This window comes from Muntiacus reevesi, chromosome 2, assembly GCF_963930625.1.
Source record: "Muntiacus reevesi chromosome 2, mMunRee1.1, whole genome shotgun sequence".
Classification (NCBI taxonomy): Eukaryota; Metazoa; Chordata; class Mammalia; order Artiodactyla; family Cervidae; genus Muntiacus; species Muntiacus reevesi.
The window spans coordinates 88,645,418-88,659,566 of NC_089250.1; the positions used below are offsets into that span (position 1 = coordinate 88,645,418).

The 14,149-nt window shown below is 48.1% G+C and overlaps 1 protein-coding gene across 10 annotated transcripts in view; it reads left to right on the top strand.

The window, feature by feature from the left end:
• Positions 1-14,149, top strand: part of SIPA1L2 (signal induced proliferation associated 1 like 2) — a 233,150-nt gene that overhangs the window by 186,291 nt on the left and 32,710 nt on the right. For 9 of the 10 annotated variants that reach the window (XM_065922299.1, XM_065922302.1, XM_065922298.1 and 6 more), the window contains 6 exons: positions 163-420; positions 1,512-1,595; positions 3,265-3,365; positions 3,678-3,781; positions 5,447-5,832; positions 12,857-13,081. In XM_065922299.1, coding sequence (XP_065778371.1) covers positions 163-420; positions 1,512-1,595; positions 3,265-3,365; positions 3,678-3,781; positions 5,447-5,832; positions 12,857-13,081 — 1,158 coding nt within the window. The remainder of the gene's footprint in view (positions 1-162; positions 421-1,511; positions 1,596-3,264; positions 3,366-3,677; positions 3,782-5,446; positions 5,833-12,856; positions 13,082-14,149) is intronic. The other variant, XM_065922307.1, reaches the window with a different exon arrangement.

A 14,149-nucleotide genomic window follows, 5' to 3' on the forward strand; every position in this document is an offset into this window, starting at 1 on the left:
GGTGACATGCAGACAAGGTCACCATCAGCCAGGCCTGCTACTGAGGGTGGATGGCCTTGCACCATCGCCCGTGAGCCCCGAGAAGCACATGCGAGGCCGTGAGTGAGTCGGGCTGATGGCTCAGTGCTGAGCACCCCCTGACCATCTCTTCTTGGCTCACAGAGGGTGCTCGGAGCTCTGCCGGATCCCCATGGTGGAGTACAAGCTCGACAGCGAGGGTGCTCCCTGTGAGTACAAGACTCCTTTCCGGAGGAACACCACGTGGCACCGCGTGCCCACGCCCGCCCTGCAACCCCTGCCCAGGGTCTCCCCGGTGCCCGGCACGCCCGACCGGCTGCAGTGCCAGCCCCTGCTCCCGCAGAGCCAGGCCGCCATCCCTCGCAGCACCTCCTTCGACCGGAAGCTGCCCGATGGTACCAGGTAAGCTGGTGGCCCTGGTGAAGCCCTGACTTATAACTTCACGTGGTTGGGGGACTTGTGTGTGGCTTAGTCATTTCTGAATTAGCTTGTTCAGACCACATGGGCAGCAGGGCCGCCAGGCAGGCCCCGAATGCTGGGGCACTTGTGGTCCCATATGTTTTGACAGTAAATCATCTGGGCCCTGGATCTCCCTTCTCAAAGGTCTGCTGAGTTTATAATATTCAGAGAAATGCATACAGTAGGTAACCTGGGTGTAAAGCGGTGACATCTGGAAGGGAAGGGGTCTATAGAACCTCCCTTATTAACATATAATTTAGTAAATTATAAGGAATTCTTTTGGGCTTCCCAGATGGCACTAGTGTTCAAGAACCCACCTGCCAGTGCAGGAGACGTAAAGAGACTTGGATTCAATCCCTGGATTGGGAAGATCTGCTGGAGGAGGGCTTAGCAACCCACTCCAGTATTCTTGCCTGGAGAATCCCTTGGATAGAGGAGCCAGTCCATAGGGTTGGGAAGAGTAGGACAGGACTGAAGCAACTTAGCATGCATGCACACACTCAAGGAAGGCTTCTAATAGCAAAATGGAAAGTTGGCAAGCACGTCTTCATCAAATGAGTTCTTACAAGTGTCACTCATTTTTATGTGTCTGAAATAAATAGGATTACATTCAATACATGTGCAGAAATAAATGGTTTTGGCAAATTTAAAGTTTTCTCTCTGTCTCGGTTTTAAATATAGAACCACAACGTCCCTTACATTGTCTCATAGACCAAGTAGTAGTGATGTTTTCATAATTCTGTGTATTCTATTGCTGTCCCCCATGTTTACTGGGATCATTAGCTGTGCTTTCAATCTTTAGATGCTAAAGCCTTGTTTCTGCCATATCTCCTTCCTATAATAAATTTCCTACCATAAAACCCCTGAAATCTCATGGTGTCACCAATTCTCAGTTTATTTGTTCCATGATCGCAATGTGTGTTTCCCCTTTTCTTCGTCATTGAGAAATGAATTCATTTGTAAGTCAAAACAAGCCAGGTGCAGGTGTTGGCAGCCCACCTCGTGCCTGTTACTGATTGTAGTCAACCTTTCAGAAGTTCGCCCAGCAATCAGTCATCGTCCAGCGACCCCGGACCCGGCAGCAGCGGACCCTGGAGACCACAAGCTGGATACGACGGGTACCGCTCCTTTCCCTTCTGTGGGCTCCTGGGGGGACATGTCTCCAGGGCACATGGAAGCGCTTACTGTGCACGAGGCCACTGGGGGGCAGGGAGACTCAGATAGGACTTTGTTAGGACCAGTGCTTCCAGACTGGGTGGCTCATCATTTCTGTGAAAGTGCACTCATTTGTCTATATTCTGAGCTTGTCTGTTTTCTTTTTTTTAATAAGGGAGAGTCTTTTTGAACACATGAAAATTAAGGATTTGGAGACTCTGGGGGTGATGGCCCTTGGGAGTTTCCCTTCACTTACATTGCTGACGAGGAATAAATTCACAGCCTTTCTTGAAAGTGTTTTTCTCTCCAAAACACAGCCCAGAGTCTGAGGAGGCAGATTTAGCATGTGACACATTTCCTCTGCCTCCTGGGAGAGCAAGTGGAAGCTGGGTGCAGGGCCGTGCCTGTCGTGTGTGCACACAGCGCCCAGGGGCCTGAGGGCACCTGTGGACAGGACCCAGGATGGGTGGACGCCGTAACTCGAGAAAACAGCCGTACACTGTTGGGAAGAGGAGGGCCCCCCAGGGATGTGGCTGTATTTTTGCAGGGAAGTGCAGGCGTTGCTCCCAGCAGCGGTGCTTCTGTGCATTGTTGCAAGCCAGTGTCGCCTCTGCCGCTTGAAGGAGCTGGGTGCCCTGATGAGGTGGTGGACCATCCAGGCAGCCAGGGGGCTCGCACCAGATAAGAGGCGCTCCTGTTCCTCCTCTCACATGTCCCCAGGGACACCCTCTCCTGGCACCCTCTCTCCTGGTTTGAGCTGAGAAGTAGAGATTTATACTCCGAGTTACATGCATTCCCTACCTTAGATGCTGGATGGGGTTCTTAAAAGTTGTACTTTTTTTTTCTTTAATTTTTGAGATGGTTAGATAACATCACAGATTCAGTGGACGTGAATTTGAGCAAACTCTGGGAGATAGTGAAGGACAGGGGAGCCTGGTGTGCTGCAGTCAAAGGGGTCACAGAGAATTGGATATAACTTAGAGACTGAACAACAATAACAAAAAAGTTGTACCTAAAGAAATCTTTCTCCTTTGAGTTGCATTTTTAAAGTAGATGGGAGAGCCTTTATGTCATTGGAAAAACCATGTCTTGGCTTTTTCTGCAGATCAGGATTTAGAACTGGGGTTCTGGAAGGAAGGGTCCCTTTGTAACATAAATAAGTTTTCTGCAGTTTTCTTTAGAAGAGTAAATTGTCCTATTTGGGGATTTTCTTAAAACAAAAGTCCGGCTAGATGTAGTCTAGCGGCAAATTAATCTGATTTTCTTTTTCCTTAAAAAATTTGATATAAAGAAGCATCAGTATATGTATTCTGGGCCCAAGAGAGACAGTGATGGCAAAAGCAGCGAGCTTGTGCTCAGTCCATCAGGGATCCCAGCAGTCCTTTCAGCCCCCGGTGTTGGCCTCCTCCTCTATCTGCAAATGGTGTCATCCAGGTGCCTCTTAGGACCCAGGGGTGACGGGGAGCCCCCAGGTGCAGAGGCTTTAAGCTGCTCTCTCCGCAGGGCTGCGGCCGGCCGCAGAGCGCCTCTGACTAGGGACCCCTCCCTGGGAGTGCCCCTCTGGGGAGCAGCGCCCGCGGGGACGCTGGCGGGGCGGCATGCGGGCGAGGCTCAGCTCTGTGCTCTCTCCAGGTGCCAATCTCCCCTGCTGCTGGAGCACCAGGGCTCCGGCCCTTTGGAGTGTGACGGGGCCAGGGAGCGGGAGGACACCGTGGAAGCAAGCAGACACCCCGGTAATACGGACCCTGCCCCTCCCTCCCCCTTCACTGGCTCATTCACCCCTTCGCGTCTGGTCAGCGCCATCCCGCCACGTGCACGGTGGCTGCTGGGCACCCGAGGCCCTCTGGGCTGTGCCGATAGCTGGTGGTGCCTGGGAAACAGGCCGTGGGCCTCGTGGGGCAGTTCGTCTGCTCTGAGGGCCAACAGAAGGTCCTACAACCACAGTCCTGATCGTGGTCACTGAACCATGTGTCTGGCCCCTGAGTTTCTCTGCTCCTTTGTTAACACTAGAAATTAGATCTTTAAGGCTTCTCTTTCTGTGACAGAAACCAAATGGCATGGCCCGCCTTCCAAAGTCCTGAGCTCCTATAAAGAAAGAGGCCTGCAGAAAGACGGAGGTTGCAAGGATTCTCCCAATAAACTTTCTCACGTGAGTCCTGTCATCATGAACTAACGCTTCTGTTCATCTCAGCACTCGTGATTTATTAGCATTGTTGCCAGGGATTCTCAGTGGCATCACTTATCTCATAAGGGTGTTGGGTGAAGTTAAAAAGAGAAAAAAAAGGTTTTCTTTTTCTCTCTCTCCTTTTATAAAGAAATACAGAGAAAAGACATCCAGTAAATTATTGGCAAAGCCAGGATTGTAACCTCAGCCTTTGGTCCTTGGTAGTTTTAGTCTGTTGACTGTTATCCACATGTGGGCAAAATCCAGGAGCAGAGCCTGTGCAGCAGCGTGTGCGGCGGGTGATGCTCTGCCTGGTGCTGGCCACTCAGGGAGCAGCTGCCGACAGCACGCAGGGACGCCGGAGAGCCAGCCGACAGGCATCCCGCGGTCCCACCGCGCCCATGTGGTTCTCTTTACTTTCTGCAGAAATGAAAAGGAGCCATGTAGGTGACTGTAGCTCAGTGAAATGAAACTACCAGTTAAATGTGCAAACAGGAATTTTAGTTGTTGCCAGATGAAGCCAACCTTATAAAGTAGCTCATTTTTCAAAATTTGCAGACATCTTATTAGGTCCTGACCCGAGTCGTTCGTTTTCTTCTCCTCCTCCACGTGTCATTGGCCAGCCCCAGAACTGTTACCTGCACACATGTGGCCACCATCTCTCAGCTGTATCCTAACCTTGTCTGGAGCTGGCCTCGTGGAGCCAATTGATGGCACCAGGACGGGGAGAGTGGGGGCGGGGGTGAACTTGGGAAGATCCACTTGTGATAACAAAGGGCATCGGGATTTGCTTAAGGATCTGATGGGGTGGAGGGAAGGAAGGAAGAAGAGAGGGACTGAAGGAAAAAAGGGAAGATGGAAAGGAAGGGCCAAACCATTTGAAAGTCACAGGTGGCTGGGTCTCACGACTCCACAGCCCTTGGTGACCATCCAGGCTGAGAGGAGGGGTCATGTCTGTACCAGGACATCATCAGATGGGACATTTAGTCTGCTCTCTTGGTTTCATCTTCCAGGGACCTCAGTGCACCCCCAAGAGCACCCCATCTCATCATCCCCGGGTCTCCCTGACTGGGGATCTGGGGGCGTGTGGCTCATACTTACACAGTCCTTCCGCACACGTGAGCTGGTCAGGTCTGCAGAGTGATCCCTGTGCTCAGTATAATAAGCACAGAGAGGAGCTGAGTGACTGGCCAAGACCCCCCACTGTGATTCACACCCAGGTCTTCTGCCCCACACCCAGGACTGGCCCTGTCCGTGTCACAGGAGCGTTCTCTGAAGAGAGGCTGCTTTACTCCTCTTAATTCCCCACGTACTTCCCCAGCTTCTAGATCCTTCATTAACTACCTTCCGATTAGTGACAGCGTGGCAATACTTCTGTGTTCATGTACAGATAGTTGAGCAAAGACTTGAAAAGGTACCCATTTAACTTAAGATGAATGATGGGAGGAATTGTGACTCAGGGACTTTGCGTGAAACCAGGATGTTTTTGAAAAGTAAATTCTTGCCTTGCTTCCCGCTGACAAGTGAGTAGAAAGGGTTCGGGTGAAATCATCAGGTTTGTAGCTTCGTGAGTCTGGGGAGAATAATCGCCTTTGTGTAGAAGCAAAGTGTGGGGTTTGTCTGAAGCCTCCCCGTTTCTCTCTTCTCCAGATCGGAGATAAAAGCTGCTCCAGCCACTCCAGCAGCAACACGCTGTCCAGCAACACCTCCAGCAACAGCGACGACAAGCACTTTGGGTCTGGGGACCTCATGGATCCCGAGTTGCTGGGGCTGACGTACATCAAGGGGGCCTCCACGGACAGCGGCATCGACACGGCCCCGTGCATGCCTGCTGCAGTCCTGGGCCCCGTGCACCTGGCGGGCAGCCGGTCCCTGGTCCACGGGCGGGCAGAGCAGTGGGCCGACTCCGACATCCCGGGGCCCGACGATGAGCAGGCCAAGATGTACGCGGTCCATGGCTATGCGCCTGGCATCTCCACCAGTGGTGCTGCCGACGGCAGCCTGGGCGACCTCAGCGAGATTTCGTCCCACTCCAGGTAAGGACCGCCCCGTGCTGTGACCGGCAGCTACTCGGGGCACCCTGGGCGCCATCATCTGTTGCTGGGGTGGGGACAGGGGCCCGAAATAGGACCAGAAGACGCCTGAGAGCATTGTCACCTGTGGGCCACACTGCCCGACTTCAGATGGAGGGCTTGTGTCCAGAGGCTCATTTGAAATGTGCACGTGAACAAGTTTGTGATTACATCTTCCTTTCTCTTTAAATCTGAGAGAAAATGCAACAGAGACGCTCACGGCTGTCATCAGGCCACTTGTGTTTCTCTGTCAGTTTAATCTGTTGTCGCTGGGACTTCCCTGGTGGTTCAGTGGTTAAGACTCCATGCTCCCCCTGCAGCAGGCATGGGTTCGACTCCTGATCAGGAAACTAAGATCTCACGTGCCCCCCAAAAAGTGAAAAGTTCAGTTTGTTGTCCCGGATTTTCAGGAGGTGTGGTAACAGCTGGACGATACTCAGATGATGACGGACAGTAACAAGGGGTGGTCCCTGTGCTGTCCGCATGAAAGCCTGTGCCCCGGTCTCCTGTTCCACGGGCCCCCTTACACAACCGTGTGCTGGAAATGTGTTCAGATTGATGGTCCACTTTCTTTTTCGATATAATGACTGGTTACATTTAAAGGAATTACATTCTAACTATAGATGTTTAATATATTTTTGTGGGTAGTTTTCAATTCCTATATGACAGGTGTGTACAGTGACTTTAAAACTCATCACTGGTGATTCCTCCCTTCAAAGACTAAGCAAAGAACTGCATTGATACAGGTTTGGCCGTGGCTACAATTTCCTGCACACCAGTGACCCCTGTCATTTTCCTTCTTGTCTGCAAGGCCTTCCCTCCTTCAGCTCTGAGTCATCATCTAACTTCCCCCCAGAATTCTTCCAGCTGCTTGAGGGTAGTCAGATGAACAGTGATAGGACCTTCCCTCCCGGCATCCAGGGCCATGGCCAGTGATGATGCTCAAGGCCAGCACTGGGTTCAACACGCGGACCTCTTGGCCTCCTTGACTCCTTGGCCCTGCCCTTCACTCCACCTGCTCCTCATCCTCACATGGTCTCTGCTGAGCCTGGAGGGATGAATCGATGGACCACAGTGAGGCTAGCTGTGACCACAACAGCAGACACGGGAATTACATCGGCTATCCTCTCAGTTGAGACAAGAGATCTCAGCAGCAGTGCCTAGATTTTCATGATTGACATCCCATGATATCATGGGATATGTCTCATCTTGTTTGAAAAACCTTTTAGACTTCTTAGTCCTGGAAATTAACAAATTAATTTTTTTACATAAATTGAAAGTACAAAGATGCCTGTTCACACAGACATGCTCACTGCTGCCTTCCTGCTTTTCTTTTCCCGTCACTAACATCATCATTGGTGTCTTAGTAGCACAAATGATCATTTTGTAACCTTCTAATGTTTGTTCAAAGTGTAGAAGATTTGTAAAGCGGCTGGTTTTCTGATAACCTTGCTAGACAAGTGTAAATGGCATCACAAACAGAATTTTGCATTGCTGTTGAGGAAAATTTCTGTGAAAACTGCTTTCCGAGCACCTTCATTTATGAGTAGAGTCAGGATATCAATGGGGATTTGCAGTAGGTTTTCTGGAGTACTTGAAGCCTCCATTGATGTGATGGGTCAGACGAGCAGAAAGCACTGGGAGGTGCTCGATTGCATTTCTGCTTGATGTTTCTCCTTCCCCGCCTCTGCTTTACGCTGAACACGTGCACAGTGGTTGCAGAAGGGCCGTGGGCTGAGTAAGGTTCTTCTTTGTCACCCAGAAACCTTTTTCTTGCCGTTCTTAGTGGACAGTGACTTTAAAGCCACATTTCAACTGCAGTTGCAGGCTTTTGTTCATATGGAATTTGTCAATAAATTAAATCTTTTGAGCACTTCCTCCTCCTGTCTGTCCCCTGCAGAAAGGCTAGAGAAAATAAGATTTTAAATTTTCTAATTTTTTAGCTTTAAATTTTTAAAAGGATTTTTAATTTTAAAATGTTTTTAAGTGTTTTAAAGTACTATCTATATTAATATTTTATATTTAAAATAAGATTTGAAATGTTGGTGTGTCGAGGCGAAAGGAACTTGTCTCATTAGAGCATAATCGACCTAGCTCCCGCAGCGCTGCTGAGACTTGGCAGATCCAGAAATGCCGGGGCCTGGCCTGGGGCACTCGTTCTCCGTGATGATGAGTGTCATCAGCTGAGTGCTTTCCTCGTCTGCTCGTGTGGTCAGCTCGGAGCTGAGGCCCACTGCCCAGGGTCTCAGTTGTGACCAGGAGTGGTCCAGGGAGTGAAAGAAAGAGAAGAGCCTCTGGGGGCTGGCATCGGCGCTGAGCATCCTGGCTAGTCACCCCCGAGCCTGCACACTCGATCTCACCATGTCTCAGCTGCTTCTCAGCACTCCCACCCTGGGTGATGTCGACCAAATAAAATAACTCTCTACTTTCAGCTTGTGACAATCCTTTTATTGTTCGGGGAGCCCTCATTCACCTCTGGAGGCCAGAAACAGCTGATGGCTGTGACGTTTCTTGCCCACCAACGTGGCAGCAGATATTTTCATTCCACATTGAGGTGATCTGTGCTCACAGCTTATCCTGTCCCGTCCACATCGCCCCCCACCCCGGCTGTAGTCTTCGCTTCACTAAAAAGCCTGGACCTGTCTCTTCACTTGTACCCACAGCTCTTAGCACAGGCCCTAAACGTGGTAGGCATTGCAGTGTTTGCTGAATGCAGGAAGGAAGTCTAAGAAGACTGTTGATGAGCACTTATTGATTGAGTTCGTAAACCAGTGCCTGGATAGCCTAGGGAAATCAGGGGTGCAGAGGTTGACTGTTCCCAGTTTCAGGAGCCCAGACCTGTATATGGAACACCCTTCTTCACGATCTGATTCTGGTTTTTTGTCACCAGTGACCACTGGCATCCCCACCAGCCCCGCCACACAAGTGCATGCTCCGAACAGCCATCCAGGAATAAAGCAAGTGTGAGTTGTGTATGTGGTTTTTTCCTAGGATTGAACCGAGAACAGAGAAGAGGGACTTACAACTCGTAAAGATAAGCGCACTGGTGTGAGGGGGAATAGGGGTGCAGGGGTGGGTGTGCAGGAATCACCACCCATTAAGCAGCACCAGCATGTTCCCAGCCTGTTCTCTCCTGCTGCTCCGGGCTTTTAATTCAGCAAACCCGTTTGGGTTGGTTTGTTTTTTTTTCCTGCAAGGGCAGGGCACTTAGATAAGAGCTCAGAATACAAAGCGGTATTCATCTGAGCCTAACCAAGCTTTTGCAAAGTGAAATAAATCAACTGCCAAAAAAACAAGACAAAAAACCCCATGTTCTGTATTCTCCTGTAAATGGCTCATGTGATTATCTGTTGCTTACCCTTATTCATGTCATCACACTCTTAGTACAAAGGATTGGAAGTTGGCAATGAAACTCTAAAATAGTAACTTTAGTCTAGAAGGAAAAGATTCCTCCAAATTTTATTGCTGACAGTCTAGGATGTTTACCAGCTTTAGAGAAAAATGATGCTACTGCTGCTAAATACAGGTTTTTGCCATATTGCTCGTCAAATGGATTCAGTATATTTGTTCTTAGAGTTTAGCTTTAAAGTTTCTTACTATTGGGGTAAAAGACATTTTTAATCAAGCCTAAGTGAGGAAAATATATTTTATAAACAAATGGAAATACACATTAGGCTTGGACCATACTATTGTTATTCACAACATATTCTCCAAAAACATTCCATTTGGTGATTTCAGAAGATAAATTTGAATGTTTTATGCATCATATTAATTATATTAGACTAGGGATGCCCTGGGCTTCCCAAGTGGCGCTAGTGGTAAAGAACCTGCCTGCCAGTGCAGGAGACAAAAGAGACACAGGTTCAATCCCTAGGTCTGGAAGATCCCCTGGAGGAGGGCATGGAAATCCACTCTGGTATTCTTGCCTGGAGCATCCCCATGGACAGAGGAGCCTGGAGAGCTACAGTCCATAGGGTCACCAAGAGTCGGAGATGCCTGAAGCGACTTAGCATGTATGCATGCATGGATACCCTAGACTTTAAAATACCTCAGGGATAATCAAAGGCTTTGGAATGCACAGTCCTGCCCTGGGTTCTGAATGGGGAAACTGAAGCCATAAGCATTGTTGGACAGCTGAGAAATGAGACTATGGGGTGGGTATTAGGTAATAATATTGCATTAACACCTGATTTGTGATTATGACATTGTTCCTCTGTGAGAGAGTAGAGTCTTTATTATTAGGAAATATATACGGAAATATAAAAGTATGATGCCATAAAGTTTCCAGCTACTTCTAGATGGTTCAGAGAAAAATGATGCAGCTGTAGCCAGAGAGTAACAACTATTACATCTTGATGATGGGAAATCTCTTGTCTTTATACCATTTCTATAGATCTGGAGTTTTCCAAAATAAGCTTAGGAGAAAGATATACAGGTCTTCAGAGCCCATTGCCAATAGTTTTCTTATTGGGGGATTACTAACTGGTGCGCACCCAGGAAGTGGAGAGAGTTCATTATAATAGCCCCACCTCTTACTGCCTATTTATTTCCTTGCCTGTTGCTTAGGTTACCTTGGGCCATGGGATGGCAATACAATATCTTTCCCAGGTCATGGACCTGGACCCCAAAGTGAGGGAAGCTCCACCCTACTAGGGGCTTCCCTTGTAGCTCAGGTGGTAAAGAATCTGCCTGCAATGCAGGATCCCTGGGTCAGGAAGATCCCCTGGAGGAGGAAATGGCAACCCACTCCAGTATTCTTGCCTGGAGAATCCCATGGACAGAGGAGCCTGGCAGACTGTAATCCATGGGGTCGAAAAGAGTCGGACACAACTGAGCGACTACCCCCCCCCCCCACTAAGGGACACCAGACTTATCACCAGGAACCAAGTGATTCAGAGGAGCAAACAGATGCAATGTTTTATTTGTTTTGTTTTGTGTGATAATTTTTCAAATGCCACCATGTCTCCAACATACAAAGACCCAAAGATGGGTTATTTTATTGTGTTTTGTTTTACCTTCAGAACCTTTATAAAAGTCCATTTCAAAATCATTTTTAATATTAACCTTTTTTTTTTTAGCTTCTGCCATTGAATGATGCTTGCTTTGTATACAGGTTTGATTTCAGGATAAGATTTTATTTTATCTAGGAGCTTATCATGTGAGGAACTCTGTGGTAAATTCTCCTAATGGCAAGAACTTGTGAATAATTCTTTGATGCATCACTCTTAAAAAAAACAAACTAACAGCATTTACTTCACTAATATTAATTCAGAAAAATCTTCAGAGCAGTTCTCTGAGGTGGAGAGTATTTATCAGGTTTTTTGTTTGTTTTGTTTTGCTTTTAAAGTGTTTTTTTTTTTTTTTTTTTTTTTTTTTGATGTGGACCATTTTAAAAGTTTTTATTGAATTTGTTACAGTATGGCTCCTATCTTATGTTTTGTTTTCTTGGCCCCAAGGTGTGTGAAATCTTAGCACCCCAACCAGGGATCAGCCCACACCCCTTGCATTGGAAGGTGAAGTCTTAACCACTGCACAGCCCTTGCATGCATCTTATAGATCAGAAAACTGAGCTTAGTAAGCTTGTCCAGGGTCTCCCTGCTGTCACTGCTTAAAGTCACAGCAGTCTGGCTCTAGAATCCTTGAGGCACACCTGTGTGTCAGGGTTTCTGAAAGTGACGCTCACCTGCCTTCCTGAACTCTGATGTTAGAACTGTAACTGAAACATTTACGACTTCATAAAATAATTCCTGATCTCTGTTCTTACTTATTTTTCCTAAAACATTAGAATCTTGATTTTCCTGAATTTAAAAAAAAAGATCTTTAGGTTTTTATATTTCTAGGAATGGTCATATAGCCTATGGGAGTCATTAGTCCTTCTGGCTTCAGCTGAGCCACTGACCTTTAAGTTGCTTTTAGGGATTTTGTCTTTTGAATATTATTTCATATCACACAGTAATACAACAAGCATCCATATACCACACTGGATTGAGGAATCAACTCTGCTGTGTCAGGATCCCCGTGTATTGTCCAGTCACAAGCCCTTCTCTTCCCCCTCAAGGTGGCCTCTGCCCTGGCTTTGGCGATGACTGTCCCCCTCGCTTCTCTCTACATTTCACTATGGATTCATACATTCCTGAACAACATACCCTGCAGTTTCACCTGTTTATGAACTGGCTTTAACAATGGCGTCATGCCTGATGCTTTCTTTGTGACCTGCTCCTTTCCCCACTTGTTTGGGAAGTTCACCCCAATTGTCCACAGCCGCTGCTCACTCCTTCCTGGTGTTTTCCTCCAGTTTTTCTTTTCCTCACCCATGTTTGCTAACTGACCATCCGTTCACTGCTGATGCCTCCATGGGGGAGCCGTTAGAATCAGTGCTTCTGCCAGCACTTCTGTTGCCTGTTTCCAACTGCACCCATGCAGAGGTCTGGCTTGGGTGTGTGATTAGGAGTAGAATTGCTGCCTCATAGTCTGTGCAGGTGCACACCTTCACAGGTAATGCCAAGACTGCTTTCCAGACTCTCTGCACACTCTCACTCCCACCAGCAGTGGGAGGAATCACTGCTCCACATCCTGGTGAACACTGGGCACTCATCATCAGGCCTCCCCATTTTTGCCAATCTGGAGAACATGCCTGATACTCTGCTATGGTTTGCACGGGCGTTTCCCTGGGTTGAGCCCCTTCTCTTATGTTTATTTACCATTTGAGTTTCTTTTCTTTGAAGGCATCGGTGTGGCACCCATTTTTCTCTTAGATTTCCCCTAATTGTGCTTTGAACACCCTTCTGGCCACAAGCATATAGCCTTGCACGTGAACATCCTCAGCCTGTGGGAAGAAAGGCTCAGCAGGGAGACGGCCGCATCTGCCCGGTTTTGCTCACAGAGGGCAGGAGTGAAGCCTGGCGGCTCCAAGGCTCCAAGGTTGGTGACGTGCGCTCACTGCTGAGATCTGGTCCTATCACTGGCTTCTGTCTGTTTGTTTCCCCAGTGGCTCCCACCACTCAGGAAGCCCCTCGGCTCACTGTTCGAAAAGTAGCGGGTCTCTGGATACATCCAAAGTCTACATTGTAACTCACGGCAGTGGTCAACAGCCCCCAGGGTCCATGTCCAAGCCCTACCACAGGCAGGGGGCAGTGAACAAGTACATCATCGGCTGGAAGAAATCGGAAGACAGCCCGCCCCCTGAGGAGCCTGAAGTGGCTGAGTGTCAGGGGTAAGGTGGTATCTGCTGGCAGCCTTGGGTGTCTGGGGCATGGACTAAGCTAATGTATTTTTTCCCCAGTAGAAACAAGTCTTCTCAAACAGAAAAATTGAGAAACATCTTTGTAAAACTCTTTAAATGTTGGCATTGGTTGAAAAGTCCTCTCTTTCCTTGATATTCTCATGTAACCTTAAAACAGATCTCTGTTCCTCGTTTTTATATTCAAAAAGCTGTCTGCAATAGAAAAGTCAGGGTTGTATGCTAGTGATGGTGTGAGTATGCTTGCTAAATCGCTTCAGTTGTGTCTGACTCTTTTGTGACCCCATGGACTGTAGCCTGCCAGGCTACTCTGTCCTTGGGATTCCCCAGGCAAGAATGCCGGAGTGGGTTGCCATGTCCTCCTCCAGGGAGGCTTCCCAACCCAGGGACTGAACTCCGGTCTTCTGCATTGCAAGCAGATTCTTCACCATCTGAGCCTCTAGGGAAGCCCATGGTGTGAGTATAGATCCTGTAAATAACTAAGGTCAAAGACAGTGTGAATTCCCACAGAGCCTGTGTGTTTCCTGAAGGTGTTCTGTGATAGCACGAAAGAAAAAAAATCCCACCTAATTTTTTAAAAAATTAATTGATTGATTGATTGATTTGGCCGCACCAGGTCTTAGCTGAGCGCTGGGGATCTTTCATTGAGGCACAGGGACTCTCTAGTTGCATGCTCAGGAGTTGCCGCCCTCGGGCTGGTTGCCCTGCAGCTCGTGGGATCTTAGTTTCCCAATCAGGGACAGAACCCAGTCCCCTGACTTGCAAGGTGGATTCTTAACCACTGGCCTTCCAGGAAAGTCTCTAGTCCCCCGAATTTTAACATGACTTTGATTTTCCTTTCAGTTGTCACATTTGTAGGGGCAAGTAGGGAAGGATGTTTTGTAATTTCTGGAAAAAAGAAAAGATTAAAAAATACTGATAACCCATTCCTTAACACACGTGAAAACTGCCCTGTGCCTTTGAAGAGACAAAGCAATCACATTTTGAGAATGCAAATCAAGGCTGGTCAGGGCCATTTATAGTAGCTGGTGACTTGCTTAT